Source organism: Panthera tigris, chromosome E2 (assembly GCF_018350195.1).
Source record: "Panthera tigris isolate Pti1 chromosome E2, P.tigris_Pti1_mat1.1, whole genome shotgun sequence".
Taxonomy (NCBI): Eukaryota; Metazoa; Chordata; class Mammalia; order Carnivora; family Felidae; genus Panthera; species Panthera tigris.
Window position 1 is genome coordinate 44,249,650 of NC_056674.1, and position 21,881 is coordinate 44,271,530.

Below are 21,881 nucleotides of genomic sequence, written 5' to 3' on the forward strand. Positions count from 1 at the left end.
TGTGATATTAAAATGTTTACAGGGTGACCAATTACTTTTGTGATTCAAAAAAAAAGGGGGGAGATGAAATTGTTGTAAAGTAATGAAAGGAAAAAGGAAATCTTATATTTATTGGATTGAGGCTTAGGGCAAAATTCCATAGTACTTTTGGGCATGTACTTAAAAAAACTTGTTTTGTGTGTATATATTTAAGGCTGCTTAATTAACCATTATAAATGTCAAGATTCTAATGCTATTTAATCATTCTTTAACTATTCTTCAGTATAAACTTGAAATAAAAAAGAAGCAAGTTATATTGAAAAGGTTTTCCCATGTGGCCTCTGTTGTTGCGGTTTGTTTTACTTGGATTTGTGGATTAAGGCTAAAGCTAAATTTGGGATAACCTGTGCAGGTATCTTTGGAGTGCACAGAGACAATCCCTTTACCTGATTATATGTTATTACTTGAGGGCAGGAACACTGTAGTATGTGTCTTATAATGTCCTGCTCACAACTCATGTGACATGTTTGATGCATGATTAAAATCTATTTGTGGACTTTCTTTAACTCACTTCTTTTATTTTTAAAATTTAATTTTTTATTAGAGAGAGAGAGAGAAAAAAAAAACTAGCAGGGGAGGGGCAGAGGGGAAGTGAGAAGAGAATCTTAAGCAGGCTTCATGTTCACCTCAGTGCCAAACCCCACTCAGGGCTGGATCCCATGACCCTGGGAGCCAAAATCAAGAGTCAGATCTTAACTGACTGAGCCACCCAGACATACCTAACTTAATTCTTATAAAATATACATTTATGCATTATCTGAGGAAGTTTGTGATCTGTGTTTTTGTAGTGATCTCAGACTCTGCTTTGAAAGAAAATTCTTTTGTAGTTTTTAGAGCCCTTCTTTCCTTTTGTACACTTGCCTTGGTAGCTCTTTAAGGAGGAATAATCCTTAACAGCCAGGACTACTTTTCATGGTGGCTGATAACCCTTAACCAATCTATCTATCTTTCTTTCTTTCCTTCTTTCTTTCTTTCTTTCTTTCTTTCTTTCTTTCTTTCTTTCTTTCTTCCTATTTAATGTTTTTTTTTTAATTTTTTTTAATGTTTATTCATTTTGAAAGACAGAGAGAGAGCACAAGCAGGGTTGGGGCGGAGAGAGAGGGGGACACAGAATCTGAAGCAGGCTCCAGGCTCTGAGCTGTCAGCACAGAGCCCGACGTGGGGCTCGAACTCACAAACCACGAGATCATGACCTGAGCTGAAGTCAGACACTCAACCGATGGAGCCGCCCAGGCACCCCTAATGTTTATTTATTTGTTTTTGAGAGAGAGAGAGAGTGAGTGCAAATCAAGGGAGGGGCAGAGAGAGAGGAAGACACAGAATCCGAAGCAGGCTCCAGGCTCCGAGCTGTCAGCATAGAGCCCCACACAGGGCCCTAATCCACAAGCTGTGAGATCATGACCTGAGCTGAAGTCAGATGCTTAACTGACTGAACCACCCAGGCACCCCTAACCAATCTTTCTTTTTTTTTTTTTTTTTTTAACCAGGGGAAAGCGCGAACGCAGTCCCTAGCCAATCTTTCAATAGCAGATCACTGCTTTCCACCTTGCAGCCTCTACTCTAGCCTTTCCTACCTACTTACATTTCTCTGAATGTTTCGTGTTCCTCCTTGCCTCTATGCTGTAACCCCAGCCATGATCACTCATTTCTACCCTGTCTGCCTGAGGCACTTCTGCTTATCTTTCAGAGATCAAAGTGTCCTATGTGAAACCTTTCCTGACTGGCCCCATCCTATCTTCTGTCTTCAAAGTAAAGTATTCTTTTAGGTTACCTTTTTTACTTTGTATAATACATTTTATATATATTTCTATAATCATGCTTAATTATTTGTTCAGTGGTAAAATATAAGAGTACTAACTAGTTATGTGCTTGGTCTTTCTTTCCATCTTTGCTATTTAATGGCAGAGTGGCATGTTGTTTTGTTTTGTTTTGTTTTACCTTCTCTAAGATGTTGGTTTCCATTTGTAAAGTGGGGGTAATGTGACCCCAACTTGTTGTGAGATTAAATGAGATTATACACATAAAACACGTAACTCTTTTTGGCACATACAACACAGATGAGTAGTGAGGATGGTGATTGTGTAATTATGTCTTCTATTGTATTTTGAGCTTCTTGAAGACATGGAATGTCATGTTTCATCTTATGTTTCCCAGTATTTTGCCTCTAATAGGTTTGATCTATAAATGCTGATTCAGTGAGAAACTAACACCATGAGAGCTTTATATCTATTTTCTTTTATGTTCCTACTTATGTACTTCTTGTCTTCTTCCTTATTCCAATAGGCTATACTATGAGAAATACTATTATTTTAAGATTTTTGTACAGTGTGTTGTGCCTTCAGCACAAATAAAACTCAAAAAATATCGATTTTAACCCTTAGTAAGAATTACTTACCAATAATTATAAATTCAAATATGCTTCAGAGGCCTTGGGTGGCTCAGTTAAGCATCTGACTTCGCTCAGGTCATTATCTCGAGGTTCAGGAGTTTGAGCCCCACATCAGGCTCTCTGCTGACAGCTCAGAGCCTGGAGCCTGCTTTGGATTCTGTATCTCCCTCTCTCTTTGCCCCTCCCCCACTCACACTCTGTCTCCATCTCTCACTCTCAAAAAAATAAGCATTAAAAAATTTTTAAAAAATAAATTCAAATATGCTGTGTTCAGGGTTAGAATAGGATTTCATGACCTAAGGGTCTCAGGAGTTCAGTATTTTACCACAGTTTTGGATCTATGAAGTGCATTTTAAGTTCTTGTAGAGTGAGGGTTATTTTATGTGAGAACAAGGAGCCACATTATTGTCTCTTGGGGAGGGTGCAGATTATTGAGAAAGAAGACAAGAGAAAAGTAACTGGACACTTGTAATTTTGCATGAGGCTGGGGAGCCCGACATATGTGTTGTCAGAGATTTCCAGGTTATTTTTTTTTATTTAAAAACGAGTTAGTTAACATACTGCGTAATGTTAGTTTCAGGTATACAAAATAGTTATTCAACCCCTCCATACATCACCTGTGCTCCGCACAAGTGCCCTCCTTAATCCCCATCCCCTGTTTAACCCATCCCCCCACCCACCTCCGCTCTGCTAACCATCAGTTTGTTCTCTATAGTTAAGAGTCTGTTTCTTGGTTTGCCTCTCTCTTTTCCCTTTGCTTGTTTATTTTCTTTCTTAAATTCCACATATGAGTGAAATCATATGGTATTTCTCTTTCACTGACTTATTTCGCTTAGCATAATACTGTAGCTCCATCCATGTTGTTGCAAATGGCAAAATTTCATTCTTTTTTTATGGCTGAGTAATATTGTAGTGTGTGTGTGTGTGTGTGTGTGTGTGTGTGTGTGTGTGTGTGTGTGTGTAACACGTCTTCTTTATCCATTAATCAATCAATGGACCCTTGGCTGTTTCCCGAATTTGGCTCTTGTAAATAATGCTGCTATAGACATCAGGGTGCATATATCCTTTGAGTTAGTATTTTTGTATTCTTCCAGTTCTTATTTTTAACCCACATAAAAAAGGGAGACATTTCCTATTAAAGATCCCATTATGGTTCATATGTGTATGCTTTCCTACTCATTCTAGGCATCCTCTTTGCATTATTGCTGAGATAATATTTCACACTTTTGTACTTTTGGGATTTCTACCAACAGAAAATAAAAATATAATTGTAAAATTAGAGCACTGAGGCATTTTTAAAAATTAGTATGTATGGTATCAAAACATTTTATCCAGTCACTGAACATTTCAGCAGAATAATCCAAGTTTAAGAATTATTCAATTTTGTCTTCTTTTAAGAGGCTTGTATTCCACTTAAATTTTCAGCTTTATTTTGCTCTATGTCCTTTGTGTGATGTGATGGGCTTATACATTCAAGAACACAGGTACTGAGAGGACCCTTTTTTTCTCAGAGCCCTAGTCTCCTTTGTGAACTTTATCTCCTTAGCTCTCACAGTTCTCTGATGTGTATAGGTCAGACTCAGAAAGGCACTGCGGTCATTGTTCTGAATTCCCATCACATGTAATCCATTATGCTCTATGATAATGCCCTTGGGAGGAGGTCTTAGCCAGGTTTGTTCACTATGCATTTAATAAACACCGAGCATCTGCATTTTGCCAGATACCATGCTAACTTCTGAACCTGGTGGAAATGATTGTCAAGTTCTGCATTAGGTAATAACAGTAATTTCTCAAATTTGTGTGGCTTTTATAATTTCTGAAATCATTTTCCATACTTTAATTTACTTAATCTTCACAATGACCCCTTAAGGATAGGCTTTACAGGGGCGCCTGGGTGGCTTAGTCGGCTAAGCGTCCGACTTTGGCTCAGGTCATGATCTCACGGTCCGTGAGTTCGAGCCCCGCGTCTGGCTCTGTGCTGACAGCTCAGAGCCTGGTGCCCATTTCAGATTTTGTGTCTCCCTCTCTCTCTGCCCCTCCCCTGTTCATGCTCTGTCTCTCTCTGTCTCAAAAATAAATGAATGTTAAAAGAAGAAAAGGATAGGTTTTACATATAAAGAAACTGAAATCTAAAGAAACGTCATTAAGACACTTACGGAGATATAGGTTCTAAAGGGATGGTCACAGGGAAGCACAATATTTTCCAAAAAGGAATAGCTTTCTTTTGAAAACTTGTATTCTTTTTTGTTAATGTTTGTTTATTTTTGAGAGAGAGAGAGAGAGCACGCACAAGCAGGGGAGGGGCAGAGAGAGAGGGAGAGAGAGAATCCCAAACAGCCTTGTCTGCGCTATCAGCACAGAGCCCAACATGGGGCTTGAACTCACAAACTGTGAGATCATGACCTGAGCCGAAATCAAGAGCTGGATGCTTTTAACTGACTGAGCCACCCAGGTGCCCCTGAAAAATTGTATTCTTACCTCATGATTTTTATTTAGTTTTCACTTGGCTGGGGCTACTGTGCCACTATTCTAACTACCCTCTCCCCTGCCATTGCTGCCATGGTCATGACAAGGAAGGAGACAGTGTCTGTGACTCTTCCAGCCCCACTGTGCTTCTGATGGCTCAGAAAGCACCATGTGTTTCAGAGTGGGTGTACTAGTGAGTTAAACATTGATCTCTGATTATTTTTTTTTTTTAATTTTTTTTTCAACGTTTTTTATTTATTTTTGGGGCAGAGAGAGACAGAGCATGAACGGGGGAGGGGCAGAGAGAGAGGGAGACACAGAATCGGAAACAGGCTCCAGGCTCCGGGCCATCAGCCCAGAGCCTGACGCGGGGCTCGAACTCACGGACCGCGAGATCGTGACCTGGCTGAAGTCGGACGCTTAACCGACTGCGCCACCCAGGCGCCCCTCTGATTATTTTTTTTAAAGTCTTATGTCTCATATAGAGAAGGTGAATTATAACAAGGTGAAAGGACTCTGGCTGAGTCTTTAAAATATATTAACGGTAAAGTAGTAGTAATAAAATTACCTTTCTGCAAGATTGTTAGCCAGCTAGTTATGATTTTACACTATCTAAAAAACCAGAGGCGCCTGGATGGCTCAGTTGGTTGCAGGTCCAACTTCAGCTCAGTCATGATCTCCCAGTTCGTGAGTTCGAGCGCCCAAATGGGCTTGCTGCTCTCAGCACAGAACCTGCTTCAGATCTTTTGTTGCCTTCTCTCTCTGCTCCTCCCCCACGTGCGCTTTCTCTCTCTCTTTTTTTTGTGCACTCTCTCGTAAAAAAAAACAAACATTAAGCAAAAATTAAAAAAAAATAAAAATAAGAAGATAAAAAAGCAAACTGAAAGCTGAGGATATATTCGGGAAAAGATGACATGGGTTTTTAGCCATGGCTTTGCCACAGATTGTATGTCTTTGAAGAAGTTTTCTTTTTTCTCAGCCTCATTTTTCTAGGGCTTTAGTTTAATTCAACTAATTACAATTAATTTTAATTTTAGTTTAAAAATGAACAGGTTGGACTGAATTATCACTAAGGTGTCTGCTAGCCCTACAATTTGTAAGTTATCTATTTTTAGATTACTATTTGTCCCCAAGACACTGGATGAATGTGAGCGAGTGAGTAAGAAAGAGAGAGAGAGAGAAGGGGGCCAAACATAATACACTTGAAATTGATAGCTAGTTCATTAATCTCTAAGTATAGTAATTTATTTAGGCTATATTGAGTGTACCTCTGTAATTCATGTGTACTTACACTGGTGAATCTTTCTTCTTTCCTGGCATAATCTCCAGGAGAGAGAGAGAGAGGAGGATTTAGCATGCATAAAGATAAATATAATCTCAAGATAAGCCCTCTTACTGATTATAGGAACCTAATATTAACACAGATTGACTGTCAGTTGCAAGGGCAAACCCTCAAATGTCCAAAGCTGCTCTATAATAGTACCTTAATGGAATTTTGGAATTAAATATAGATGCCTTTAGAATGACGGTATTTTTTGCTTTTGTCATTATTCTCACACCTCAAATTTACTCTGGCTCATTAAGAATGAAGTAAAAGTGGGTGGGGGGAATGGGAAAATGTTGATCAAAGGCTACAAACTTCCAACTATAAGGTGAATAAGTTCTGGGGATTCAGCATGGGGACTATAGTTAACAATACTGTGTTACATACACTTGAAAGGTGCTGTGAGAGTAGATCTTAAATTTTCTCACCACACAAAAAAATTCTAATTATGTAAGATGATAGATTTGCTAACTAACCCTATGTGGTATTCAGTTTCAAATCATTTAAGTCATTTTGTAGAATGTCAATTTCAATTTGTCTGGTTTTATCATGAATAGACTGAGCTTACTAGTTGTTTATAGCAAGAATGCCACAGAGGTGATACTTCCTTTTCAGTGTATATGAGAACATAGGGCCCATGACATCAATATGTCTCAATACCAGTGTTGTAAATTTTGATTACTGTCAGGTTTCTCCACATAATGTTACATTTTCCCCTTTGTAATTAACAGATATCTTGGGGGAGATTAATTGAAACTGCAAATATCCTGTTACTCTTTAAACTTTCACCCTTTACTCTTTAAACTTTTCAGTAATTTTAGCATTCATCAACGGGTCATGCCTGTCACAATTATTATTATAGTGGTCTAATGATGATTTTCTATTTCTCTCATTCTTTTACACTTATTAATTGGAATTGTTCTCTAGGAGCTGTCCCTTCTCCCCCCCCCCCCATTTATTTATTTGTTCAATTATTTATATCAATATGGACTCATGGCTATTTTCTTTATTTTATAGGTTATAATTCCATGCCACTATGATTTATTTTGATGCTCAAGTGTTCCAGCTTTTGTTTTCATTACTTTTTAATTTAAAAAATTAGTAAAAAATTATCAGTGAATACATTTGTTTGATGTGGACTGAGTAATGGACTGCACTTCAGCTCAGCGTTCACCAGTTGATTCCTATGAACTCTGACAATTCTCAGGCTACTAAAACTGACTCCTTAGCTGTTTGTTACATAAGAATGAGGGGGAAGAGAACATGAACACATCTTTGTCTCTTCTCCTCTTCCTGAACTCAGTTAATTCTGCCAATTTGGTCAGAAAATCCCTAATGACAACAAAAGCTTGGCAGTTACGAATAGCAGTTCTTTTGTACAATAAAAAAAATTACCAAGTGTTTAAAGATATGGAAACTTGGATGGCATTCTCCTTCCCCACTGGTAACTCTGACTGGATGTGCAGGATGGAGTGCTTGCTGACCCCTTGAACACAGCTATTGTGCTTGCTTAATATTGTGTTTCCGTCTATAGTTATCACTTAGGTGCTGATCTAAACAAACCATCCGGTGTGTCCAGCTAGTCCAGGACACATCCACTTAGCAACAAAAATAAGGATAAGGATTTCCTTGAAGCTTAAACAGCTAAAAAAAATTTTTTTTGGTCTAATGGGAAAATGTTACTGTATTAGCATTTTTATTAAGTATTTTTCAATTGTTTTATTTGCTTTTGTTATATCCAATTGTATATAACATTTTATTTCTATTTCTCTTATAGCATTTATCACATTTTGTCTTTTATAATTTCTACTTTATTAGTTGGTCTTTTTGAGGGTACATGTTTTCTTTTTCCTTCTCAACTACACAACATGAGGACAGAATATATATATATATATCAGACATTGTAAATATCCCATATGCTTAATACATAAGAGAGAGTTCTTTGTTGATGAAAGAGGGAAACATAGTTTTTAAGAGTAAGAAATTATTTCTTATCATTTATGTTAGGAATAGATGAAAGCCTGAGTTTATTGAGGAAAGGATTTTCTTATAAAGGAGTTTTTTAATCCATTACTGACCTCTCGTAATAGGATTAAATTTTTATGTCACTGCGAGAACTGTGTATCCATAAGCCATGTGTTTAAGTAAATAATAGTTTATTAAGGAGAGTTTTGTTCTAATGGCAGATTTGTTCAAATAGCAAATTTAGCTGAGGAGAACCTCAACAAAGATGATACATACAGAAGTTATGTGATAACCTATAGTATATGGAAGGAGTGACCCGGTCCCACATATCCAAAAGGCACCTAACAGTGTTGAGCAATAATCCTTTATCCAAATATTTGCAAAAACTTTAATCTATATCTATTAACAACCTTTACTTTTTTTTTTTTTTTTTTTTTTTTGTGAGAGACAGTGTGTGTGAGCAGGGGGCAGGGGCAGAGGGAAAGAGAGAGAGAATCCCAAGCAGGCTCCGCTCACAGAGCCCCACCTGGGGCTTGATCTCATGAACTGTGAGATCATGATCTGAGCTGAAATCTCGAGTCAGACGCTTAACTGACTGAGCCCTGCAACATTTTTTTTTTTTTTTTTTTTTTTAAGTAATCTCTCTATCCATCACGGGTCTTGAACTCACAGCCCTGAGATTAAGAGTTACATGCCTCATCAACTGAGCCAGCCAGACGACCCATTATTAGCAACACTTTTTAACTGGATTTTATTACTCATGCCATAAATACTTTTCATGATTCACCAGGACAGGGAAATTAGGACTACAAAAATATATCTATATTTGTGACAGAATTTCTCATACTTCATCTAACCACTATTTACAGCACATCTTCTGTGTGTTAGTGATCGCTGCTATGAACACTATTGATAATATTGCCAAATTTTGACTAATGGATAAAATTCATTTGTGCAGTAACTAAGCATGCAGATATTTTTTTAACATTTATTTATTTTTGAAAGGCAGAGACAGAGCATGAATGGGGGAGAGGCAGAGAGAGAGGCAGACACAGGAGCAGGCTCCAGGCTCCGATCTGTCAGCACAGAGCCCGATACGGGGCTCGAACTCATGGACTGCGAGATCATGACCTGAGCTGAAGTCGGCTGCTTCTGAGCCACCCAGGCGCCCTCTAAGCATGCATATTGTTATAATGATGTCATATGGAGTGGGGTACAACTTACTCTAAAGGGTTAGAAGCAAATGTAATGTCAAGCCAGGGTCACAGAAAGATTGTGTGCATACTAGAAAAACACATGGATTTTGCTTCATGAATGTGCGAGAGAATGTATTAGGGCCCTAAATAGTCCTGCACAAATTGCAACATAGCTCTGACAAGTGACTAGAAGGAAAAAGTAAAAGAACCACAGGTAGATAAACACTATAGAAGCGATGTATTGTAATTATGGTGGACTTTTATGGTGTCTTGAGTTTAATCCCTTCAGTGTACCTTGGTCAAGTGGAAGAGATGGGCAAAACAGAAACTGTGACACATGACAAGTACCATTACAGTGATAAGGGGAGTGTTACAGGAATATAAATGAAGAAGGCTATGTGCTGTCAAAATTGGTCTTTTTGTGAAAGGGGAGACAAAGAACAATTGCTGTTTTTCTGGAGATATCTTCACTACCATCTCCAGATTTTCATTAAATAATTAACATTAAAGTTGCATAATAATCCCATTCTGTAAATCATTTTTGTTCAACACCTACTATTTTCCAGGCTCTCAAACAGTTTACTTTTATTTTATTTTATTTTATTTTATTTTATTTTATTTTATTTTATTTTATTTTATTAGTTAATGTTATTTAATCCTCTCATTTACTCAGTAAAACTGGCATTAGGATTAATATTAGAGTTTTATAGATTAGAAATTGGAAAAATGAAATTATTTGTCCAAATCACAAAGTTTATAATTGGCAGAATTGAACTTCGAATCTGGTCAGTTCAAACTCAAATCTTAGACTCTATCTTACTATACTCCCTCCAAAGTATGTTGTAATAATTGCATGCACACGTACACACTAGTATTCAGTACCTACGACACTCAAGCACAGGCCTAGGTACCTTTCGTTCATTATCTCATTTAATACCTACAATAGCCCTTTAGGAATGGTATTTTATGTTTTATAAATGAGGAAACTGAGGCTCAGAGAGGTTAATTATGTGCTTCAAACGTCCCCAAAAGCAAATGTGATATCAAGACTTGAACTGAGAGTCATTTGACTTTAAAGTTTGATGCTCTGCTTTTATACTTTAATGATTTTATAAAAATGATGCAAAGGGCATCGATTATAGGTTAATGCAAGTGCATTATAGGGTGTGAGCTGTGGATCTAAGACAGTTCGATACTGATACTCCATTTTTTTCAGCATTTATTGAATAGTGACTTTTCTGCCACTATTGCCTAATTTCTGCTATTGAATCTATTTCTGAAATTACTTTTCTAATTCATTTTTATTAACTGGCAGCATGTGTTTTAAAGTTAACTTTAATAGAACACGTGTTTATTGTAAAAAGCTTAAACATTATAGGAACAGTTAACTTCAAAAATAGAAGTCCCCGGAGCACGTGGGTGGCTTAGTCGGTTAAACATCTGACTCTTGATTTTGGCTCAAATCATGATCTCACCTTGGTGAGATTGAGGCTTGTGTCCAGCTCCTCACTGGGCGTGGAGTCTACTTAAGCTATTCTCTCTCTCTCTCTCTCTCTCTCTCTCAAAAACAAAACAAAACAAAACAAAAATAGAAGTCCCTATAATTGCAGTGCAAATATAACTGCTATTAGCAAATTGGCATATTTTCTTGATCACTGTATGGACATACTAACTATATAATTTTGGGGGGGATATAAAACTGAGAACTCGCTTTTGGCACTTGGAAACTCTGATACCCTTAGTCTGGTCCTTAGTTTTATAGTGTTTGAGTCATTTTATGGTATTTTATAAAATATGGTAGGGTTCATTTTTTCCTCACAAAAAACTAGCCTCTATTTTAATATTTCAGCAGGAGACTAAGAAGCAGTATCAATTATTCCTAACCAGTTTCCTCCTTCTTATGCAGCTTACTTTTCAAATTGCCTCTGCTTCAATGAAAATGAAATTAAATGAAGTCCTATCTTTCTATTTTTTCTAATTCTGTTAGGTGGTCAAGACTTTTCTACTGTTGTCAGTTGTCCTCTCTCTCTGCTTTGTACGTTTTGAGGTAAGCAGAATGGTCTGAAACAGATTGGAAGGCTGTTTCTCATAAAGTGATACTTCTTTTTATTAGGAGAAAGAGAAGTACTAAAAGTGGAATTGACTCATAACAACAGAGATAGAACATAGAAAATAAATACAAATCTCAACACCAAAAGGAAAAGAGAAATATGTACTACACTTGATGTTAGCCAAAAGGCCGAGAAGCAATTAGAAAAAGAAAAATATGTAATTTGAAGTCATTTTTCAGATGCAGTGTTTCTCAGTTTTTGGATTAGTTATATATAGGATTTTAAACACACATACTTAATGTATGGCACTTTCCACAGGGAAGTTTGTTGGTAGCTTTCTTCCTTACAGAAACATTTAAAAATGCAAACCTAAGATGTTTAAAAGTTTTTTTAATAAAAAGTTGAAAAGCTTGCATATTTTTTCCAATTTGAGGAAACATTCTAAAGAAAATCACCTTTTAAATTCACTTAAAATATATTTACTTTATAAATGACCCACAGCTAATTTTACCATGTAAGATTAGTAGTTAAAGACTACCAAGGAGAAATTATAAAGAGTCCAAAGACCCAAATTATTTCAATCTAGCGTTTTGTTCTATGCTTGTACATATCAAAGTGTGAAAGCTAATACTTTTGTACAAAAGTAATAGATATCCATGTTAGAATTTGATTGAGGCCTAAAAACTATATCATTTTTGTTGCCAGTTTGCATAAGTGTATTATAAAAGGCTATACTTCAAAAATCCTGAAGTTTTAATTACTGGGAACAAATTTCAGAGCTACCTTGTTTCTGTCTTATTTAGACTCATCCCACTATTGCTCAGAGGTTCCAAAAGAAACTTGATTCTCCTTGTCTTTCTAAGAGTAATTTGAGATGCTTGAAAAGGATATATCCTATTTTTATTGACTTAGAAAGGGCTTGGATTGAATGGAGAAGGAAAGACGGGTAATGAAATGAATTGAAAATCGCAGGACCAACATGAACTATAGTTATTTGTTTTAACTGGAAAACGTAGAAATTGTATCTTACAGGCACATGAACTGCTTCTGAGGACATGCTTGGGTTCTGTACTGGGAATTTTTCCCTCCTGGTGACTAGCAAGAAGGAATGAGTTAACTCCACAGGGTTAAATGATAAGGCAATAATGAGAAAATAAGTATGACTTTGGAAATGATGGTAAGCAAATCCAAAGTATTATAAATCAAATTTGTATTAGATCTGAGGTTCAGGTGATCATCTTGTTATTCCTCACTGTTACAGCCTCACAAATCATTCCTCCCATGTCTTCAGACAAAGAAAATATAAAGAGACATGAATTTCCTGCCTTTTTCTCTTTTATTTCTTTAATGTTTATTTTTTTTTGAAAGAGAGAGAGCACGAGTGGGGGAGGGGCAGAGAGAGAAGGAGACACAGAATCCCATGCAGGCTCTAGGCTCTGAGCTGTCAGCACAGAGCCAGACGTGGGACTTGAATCCACGAACTGTGAGATCATGACCTGAGCCGAAGTCGGACACTCAACCGACTGAGTCACCCAGATGCCCTTATTTTTTTATTTAATTTTTGAAAATGTTTATTTATTTTTGAGAAAGAGGGGGAGGGACAGAGAGAGAGGGAGAGAGAGGATCCCAGGTAGGCTCTGCGCCATCAGCTCAGAGCCCGATGTAGGGCTCGAACCCGAGAACTGTGAGATCGTGACCTGAGCCGAAGTTGGATGTTTAACCAACTGAGACACCCAGGTGCCCCTCATATTTTCTTTATCCATTCATCTATCAATGGACATTTGGGTTGCTTCCATATCTTAGCTATTGTAAATAATGCTGCAGTAAAAATGGGGGTGCATATATCTTTTCAAATTAGTGTTTTTACTGTTTTAGTTTTCTTTGGTAAATAGTAGTGGAATTATTGGATCATATGGTATTCCTGTTTTTAAATTTTTGAGGAACCTCCATACTGTTTTCCACAGTGGCTATACTAATTTACATTACTTCCAGTAGTGCATGAGGGTTCCTTTTTCTGCACGGTCTCGCCAACACTTGTTATTTCTTGTCCTTTTGATTCTAGCCATTCTGATGAGTGTAAGGTGTTATCTCACTCTGGTTTTGATTTGCATTTTCCTGATGATAAGTGCTGTTGAGTATCTTATCATGTGGCTGTTGGCCATCTATATGTCTTCTTTGGAAAAATGTCTATTCAGGTCCTCTGCCCGTTTTTAATTGGATTATTTGGTGTGTGTGTGTGTGTGTGTGTGTGTGTGTGTGTGTGTGTGTGTGTGTTGAGTTTTGTAAGTTCTTTATATATCTCCTATATTAACCCCTTATTAAATATATCAGTTGGAAATATCTTCTCCCCTCCCATTCAGTAGGTTGCTTTTTCATTTTGTTAATTGTTTCCTTCACTGTGCAAAAACTTTCAATTTTGGTGTAATCCCAGTAGTTTATTTTTGCTTTTGTTTCCCTAGCCTCAGGAGACATAGCTAGAAAATTGTTGCTTTGGTTGATGTCAAAGAAATAACTTCTTACGTTCTTCTAGGAGTTTTACGGTTTCAGGTCTCACATTTAGGTCTTTAATCCAAAATAAGATACAGATTATTGGGCTTTAACTAAACTTTCTATACTACTGGTTTAGATACTGGATGGCTAGAAAAATGCTTATGCTAATGCTAGCAATGAAAACAATGCACACAGGAGAGGATTAAGGATAATGAAGATTAGTTCACAGTTGGATATGTTGATGTTGAAGGGCTGGGACAGCACCCAAGTGGCAGGAATTGGGACCAACAAGAGAAACTGGTTCTAGAGATCCATGTTAAATTTGGGGATCTAGCATTGAAAGTTGCTAGGGACTAGAGGACAAAGTGCGAACAATGCGCTAAAATTGGAGCCTTGGGGAGCAGCTACATTGCAGGTATGTGAGGAGAAACAAGGCTTTTGAAAATAAAGGCATAGAAAGGAGGAATAAAAACAGTTGATGGAGCACACCGTCACATGTTGAAATGGGCAAGATTAAGGATTGAGAAATTTGGATTGAGTGAGAAAACATTAGTAACTCTTTCAAATGCAGTTTTATTCAGGAAAGGTTAAAGAGCAAAAGGAGAAAATAGAAACAAGCATAAACTTTTTTTTTTTTTTTTTTTCCAAAATGTGGTAAAGAGAGGAAGGAACCAAGTCAGGGTTAGTAAGATCAGAGCATGGCTTTTTCAGTTTGGGTGAACTTGGAACTATTGTAGGCCAGTATTTTCATGGAGTTCTGTCTCACGAGTCTCGTGTCTCTTTTGCTGCTCATTCTCTTCTCCCTTGTCCTTTAATAGTAGAGAGTCCTCTTCCACATCTATGCTTACTTCCTTGGCGGTCATGCTGGAAGTCTTCCATTTGCCCCTCTAGGTTCACTCTTCCTTCTCTACCTGCTTTCTTTCCCAGGAGGCTGACCTGCATGAATTACATCAACAAGCTGCTTTGCCCTTTGGCTTTTGTTGAGTTTGGTCAATGTAGAGTCCCAACAAGAGGGCCTGGAGGGAAAGAAGGACGAAAGTGAAATTGGAGCATTTATCCCCTTGGCTCCCAATCTAGCTGAATTGACTGAAGGTCACTAGTCAGCCCCCTACAGTACTCCCCTGGGTCTGGTAACCACTTCCTGTCCTGGTTCCTTTAGGCCTAGGTATGTAAACAGGATATCACACTCTGTTTTCCCTTGTGTTTCCCTGAACTCTTGCCCACAACTTTATAAATTGTCTCTTTATTAAATCCTGTGCCATTCACTCATTTGCTGCTGGGACCCTGACTTATACTGTAATCTTTTCCAGTTTTATGGCTTAAAGTATCAGCCATATGCCAGTTGTCCCCAAATTTGTAGCTCGGGTTTACACCTGTCTCCTGAACTGCAGACTCATGTATCTGGCTGCTAGTTAGATTTGGTTGTTTAATACAGGTATCAACTCACTAATCTTTCTTCCTAAACTTGCTGAAGGCAACTCTGTCCTGCCAGTTGTTTAGGGCAAAAATCTTAAAATTATTCTCCATTTCTCCCTTTTTTCTCACCCCTCGCCCCCCCACTCCTGCCCCATCCTGTCAGGATATGTAAATAGGTCTACCTTTAGTAGAGAATCTCACCCTCACCACATTCATTCCTGTCCCCTGGGTCCCCCTACCATAATCTTTCACTTTTTTTTTTAATGTTTATTTATTTTTGAGAGACAGAGAGAGAGAGAGACATAGAATCTGAAGCAGGCCCTAGGCTCCAAGCTGTCAGCACAGAGCCTGAGGTGGGGCTCGAACTCACGGACCACGAGATCATGACCTGAGCCAAAGTCAGATGCTCAACCGACTGAGCCACCCAGGCGCCCCATTCCTTCCTTCCTTCCTTCCTTCCTTCCTTCCTTCCTTCCTTCCTTCCTTCCTTCCTAACTTCCTTCCTTCCTTCCTAACTTCCTTCCTTCCTTCCTTCCTTCCTTCCTTCCTTCCTTCCTTTCATTTATTTTGAGAGAGAGAGTGTGAGTAGGGGAGAGGGTCAGAGAAAGAAAGAGAGTGAATCTCAAGCAGGCTCCACACCCAGCACAAGCCTGTTGCGGGGCTCAATCTCATGGCCGCAAGATCACAACCTGAGCCGATATCAAGTCAGTGCTTAACTGGGTGAGCCACTCAGGTGCCTCGGTAATCTGTCACTAATAATTGATCTTCCTCCTTTTGCCTTTTTCCTCTTTCATTCTATTTTCAGTATACTAGTGAGGACGATTAAAATACAAGTTAAATCATGTCACTCCTTTGCTTTAAAACTCCTTATGTATTACCATTTCAGAATAAAAGCCAAAAGTGCTTACAGTGAACCTAAAAGTCACTACATGATCTGCCTCCCACTCCCACTGTCTCTGTGACCCCACTTTCTACTCTTTCTCCCTCGATTACCCTGTACTAGTCACACTGACTTTCCTTACTGCTTTGACACTGTTCTCCCTATGAAATGCTTCTCCCAGATATCTGCATAACTAACTCCCCCACCACCTTTAAGTCTTCGTTCAAATGTCTTCTTAATGAGGCTTACCCTAACCACCGTATTTAAAATTGCAAATTGAAAAAAATAAAATAAAATTGCAAATGAACCCCCCCTTGCAGCATTCCTGATCTGCCTTCTCTTACTGTTTTTTTTCCGTAACACCTAACATCTTAAAACATACTATATATTTTACTTTTTTTTCTTATCTTTTAATTATCATGCAGTAAAACTGCCTTTTTTCCCCATCTTATGGTATACAGTTCTGAGTTTTAACACACGTATAAATTATAATGACCACCACAGTCATAATACAGAACAGTTCCATCCTCCAAAAAATGAATCACATCTTTCCCATTCCTAACCCTGGCAACCACTCATCTGTTCTTAGTCACATATTTTTGTCTTTTCAATAATGGGATCGTTAGAATGTAACCTTTCAACACTGGCTTCTTTTACTCAGCATATCTTTGCGATTCATCTAAGTTGCTCAGTGTATCAATAGTTCATTACTTTTTATCACCAAGTAGTATTCTACTTATTAATTACATTTATCCTTTTTTTTTTTTTTTTTGTATGTCTTGTTCATGGATTTATTATTCTAAGTTGCTAAAACAGTTCCTGGCATATACCAGGAGTGCAGTGAATTAGTGAATATGCAATGTTGCTTTAAAATAGAAAGGTATAGTGGAACCATAATCACTCTGAATATGTTTAGGGTTTATAGTGCCAATCCCTAGATTGTGCAGTCTACTCAAACCCCAGATGACAGGATACTTGAGCTGAAAGACACCAGCAAGTTGAGAATGTAAAAGACTTTTTACTGAAAGTAAATAATTCCTCCCTAATGTTTCTGGTGGCCATCTAGGAAAATAATGGCACCATTCTGCCCGCATTGTCTGATTCATTGGTTTCACTTAAACTCATAGTAAAGGTCACCAGGTTAGGTAAGAAAAGGATAAGTGTTAGAGATAAAGAGGAAGATAATTACGGTATGAGAGATGTTTGGAAGAAAAGGTGTTTGGAGGAGAAGGTGATTGATTTACTAGAACACTGGTGTTTACAGCGTAAGTTATGTCTGCATTATGAAAAAAAAATCATAAAATGGCATTCAGCTCAAAATCCGATGTTGCCTAATGCCCCAAAGCAGGAAAGCAGAGTACCTCATTAAAATACATGGGCCTCCTATAAACCTGAGCATGGAATTCGGTAAGAATCAGTTGGATCTTGGATCCCATCCAATGCATTATAGTTTTTGAAGCTCATCAAGATTTTAATTTAAGGTGGTTCCATCTTTAAAGTTTGAGCAAGGTTTCAGAATAAATTATCTTCATTTCTTAAGTTTTATAAATTATATGGATTCATGAGAATGTCAAATATATAGAACTATATTATAAAAAGAAGGCAGTCTTACACCTATATATAAGCACTGTTGGTATTTTGATGAAAATCCTTCCAGACATCTCTCCAGAGGCATATACAGTACATGTATGTGTTTTTGTCACTCTAATGACAAAAGGGTTATAATGATGCTCTTAGGGTGCAGGGAAGCCTCTTTCATTTTCAGTAAGTGTGATAAACATCTAAACACCTAAAACACTACAAATAGTGTTTAATTAAACATTTTGAGGATGATTTTCAGCTATCAGGCAAAATGAGATTGTGAAATATATTGAGTTCTGAGTCGACCTGACTGCCATGAAGGGGTGTAGTAGAGTCTACTTATCTAGCCAGGTGTCCATTTTAAAGTACTGTGGTAACTGGAGAGGTCTAATAAGACTAAAACAGAACACTGTTAACTCCCCACCTTTCCCAAATCTCAGGTAAATTAGAAACAGATGTCTAGGGGTACATGGTTGGCTCTGTTAAGTGTCCAACTCTTGATTTTGGCTCAGGTCATGGTCTCACAGTCGGTAAGATCAAGCCCTGCGTCAGGCTCCGTGCTGTTAATGCTTGGGATTCTCTTTCTTTCCCCCTCTCTTTCTACCCCTCCCCCTACTAAGTAAATAAATAAACTTAAAAAAAAAAAAAAAAGAAAGAAAAGAAACAGTTCTTTACCCATTATGGATGACCAGTTAGATTGGGATATGGACATCATTGTCATCAACTCAAGTGAAACTACTGCTCTTTCATAAGGCCATGAAATAGGCTCTTTACGTATGTCAGTTTAAACATACGTGCAGTCATCAGTTCAGTGATCGACTGTGTTACTGAATAAACTTCTGAGTATATCGTGAAGGGTCCTTTTCCAGCCACTATAATATTCAAGAGTAGTCATTTAGAATGCCTATAATTTCCTTTCATTGGTAGCCCAATAGTGGTTATAGTGTCTTAAATGTTGAGAAAACAAATCTCTACCATTGGCAGTGACTGGAAACTTAGGAATTTCTGCTAAAGTTCTTGTGATCTAATTCTTTCTTGAAAGCATAAAACTAAAAAATGTACTGAAATGCCTGAGTCAGCCACTCAAGGGATATACTGGCTGCACCTCTGCTCATTTTTCTAGGATGAAAAAATCTCCTTGGTGACCCGAGGCAGCTAGCTTTTACCTTCTCCACCTGGAAATGCACATATTACAACTATGCATAGAAAGCACCCACACACATACAGAAACACCCATAAACTGTATCTACATGCTGGCATTAACATTGTTACATTTTCTAGGATTATACTTAATTTCAGCAGATCTTGTTTAATAATTTACAAGAAAATAATTTCATTTTTCTACTGATGGCTGTTAAAATTTTTTAACTTTTCTAACTGTTCAATTTAGAGAAGGAAAAGAAAGGCATGTATTATTTATTGAATTTTTAGTATATGCCTGAAGTTTTTACTTGTTTAGTGTTGCTTCCATTTTATAGGTGAGGACCTTAGAACAGTCAAGTGAAGTCTAGTAACTGAGTTGGAAAACACAGTTGGTATTTGATCCAGGTCCATCTGAGTCCAAAGCATGCTGTAGAATGAGCTGTAGAATGGGCTTATAAAAGACTTACCAATATTATTAAATGAAAAAAGCAAGGTGCAGAACAGTAGTTATTATACACTACCATTATGTGAAGTAATGTACACGTGTGTGTGTTTATTTTTACATACGCTTAGCATATCTAGCATATCCCTCAAAGACCATATGGTTGCCTCAAGGGATGGGAACTGGGCTGCTAGAAATCTAGAGTTTTTACTATAAAATCTTTTATACTTTTTGAATTTTGTTTTGTGTGTGTACATTAGTTCAAAAGACAAAATATTTTAAATACTGTTAAGCCTGTTTTTAGAAACATCTGAAATTATTTTTTAGATTTAGTAATCTATTTGTTATTAGTTTCTTAGGCTTGTAAAGCTTCTAATGCTGTAGAATATTAATACTATTATGATATTGATAAACATTGATAATGATCATCTTTCTAGTTTTTTCGATTCCCATGATACTACTCTGATGACCTACCACATTAGAATTTGAGAGGGAAGTAGAATACTGATAGATCGTGATAGCAGAGGTAATGATAACTGATGCGTCTGCATTCAACTATTTACATTTTTAATGCGATTTGAAATTTTAATAAACTGCGGTTTATCTGGTTTTTGAAACAAGAACCCTATGCCTCAAATGACAGCAGTCGCCAGTCATGACTGAGGTAAAAGAAGTATTTTATGAGTCCTAAAAATGAACTTAAAAAGAAAAAAGTTTTCCATCTACTAAAGCTGTGTTTTAATTTGGGGCTACCATTAATCAAAATACCTTATCTTGAATACACTTTATTTTTGTACTTGTTTTCAAATCTGTAATGATGTTTACATAGCTGTCTCCCTTACTAGATGGGGCATTCTGTGAGGGCAGGGTTCTTGCTTCATTTGTTACTGTATTTTTAGTGGCTAGCCTAATTACTGACACAATAGCTAAAGCTATTCATTGTGTTGAATTGAATTGAACTAGAGATACTTAGCTTAGTTGGGAGAAGAGAGAGAAAAATAATCTCAGTCTTTAGATAATTGAAGTATCCTCATGTGGAAGAGATTAAGTTGTTTTCTTTTTTAAAAAATTTTTTTTAAATGTTTATTTTTGACAGAAAGAGAGAGAGAGAGAGATGGAGCATGAGCGGGGGAGGGGAAGAGAGAGAGGGAGACACAGAATCTGAAACAGGCTCCAGGCTCTGAGCTGTCAGCACAGAGCCCGACGCGGGAATCAAACAGACCGCGAGATCATGACCTGAGCCGAAGTCACACGCTCAACCGACTGAGCCACCCAGGCGCCCCAAGATTAAGTTTTTTTCTGTATGGCTTCAGTGGGTAGGCAAACCAATGGTGGAAGTTTCAAGAAGTTTGTAAATGTTGAGTTGTCTAAAGCTAGGTAGCACTGTCTCAGGAGGTACGGAATCTATCACCAGAAGATTCATTTGTGACTGGTTAACTATGGAAATAATTCAAGTATTTAATTGTTCATTTATTTCTTTACTCATTTATTCAAACATATATTGAGCACACACTGCTCTAGGTGTTGGATATTAAGACAGAATAAATCATAATTCCGCCCTTAGGGAACTCAGACCCAGCAAGCAAACGGAAGTATTAGCAAGGATTACAACCCAGGGTGCCAAGAGGTTGTTATAGAGGTGTAATGGTAATACCCTGCAGAGAGTTGACAGGAAAGGTTGCCGAGGAGGTGACTTTGGAGTAGAGTTGACCAGACAGACAGAAAGAGAGGAGTCCTAAGCAGAAGGAACAATACATGCAAAAGCTCAAAAGTTAAACTTTTTAGAACATAGTAGTGGTATTTCATTTGGATTATGTGGCCTCAGAATACCCTCCAATCCTAAGATTCTGTGTGCTAGCTCTTTAACTTAGTGTATTTTTTTCACTTCCTGGCAGATATTATGTGTATGTGTGTATTTCAGTTGTCATTTTTTCATAGGAAGCAAAAACAGTAACCTTCTTCTTTGATTTTTGTTCATAGTCAAGTTCATCCGAGAAGTAACACCATATATCAAGAAGCCATCATTAGTATCAGATCTACCGTGGGAAGGTGCATCTCCTCAGTCACCAAGCTTTAGTGGCAGTGAGGACTCTGGTTCTCCAAAACACCAGAACAGCACCAAGGACAGGAAGGTCATCCCTCTCAAAATGTGCTTTGCTGCTAGAAACCTAAGCATGCCGGATCTGGAAAACAGGTGAGCTGTACCTAAGAAGAACATCATTTACAGCTTTATAAACTTAAGGACATGTTGCAATATAACTTATGTATATTTTTAATAATATGACTGTTGACTATATTATACGGAGGAAAACATCAGCCTGAGATGAGTGAATAATCTTTGGAGTTCCATATTTAAATTACTTCACACACATATGTACATGTACTTATATAGAAATATTTTGGAAAAACAGGCAGGAAATTTAATGGTGGTTACTACCAGGGAGTGAAATAGGATTAGAAGGTAGGAGAGGAAGGGCTTCTGCTCTTCATTTTATATTT

The 21,881-nt window shown here is 37.5% G+C and overlaps 1 protein-coding gene and 1 non-coding gene across 2 annotated transcripts in view; one reads left to right on the top strand and one right to left on the bottom strand.

Annotated features, from left to right (window-relative positions):
* SNTB2 (syntrophin beta 2) overlaps positions 1-21,881 on the top strand; it is a 104,819-nt gene that overhangs the window by 24,985 nt on the left and 57,953 nt on the right. The window contains exon 2 of the mRNA XM_042968168.1: positions 21,363-21,576. Within this exon, the coding sequence (XP_042824102.1) occupies positions 21,363-21,576 (214 nt within the window). The remainder of the gene's footprint in view (positions 1-21,362; positions 21,577-21,881) is intronic.
* Positions 15,682-15,766, bottom strand: TRNAQ-UUG. The gene has a single exon. It is a non-coding gene; the product is annotated as a tRNA-Gln (tRNA).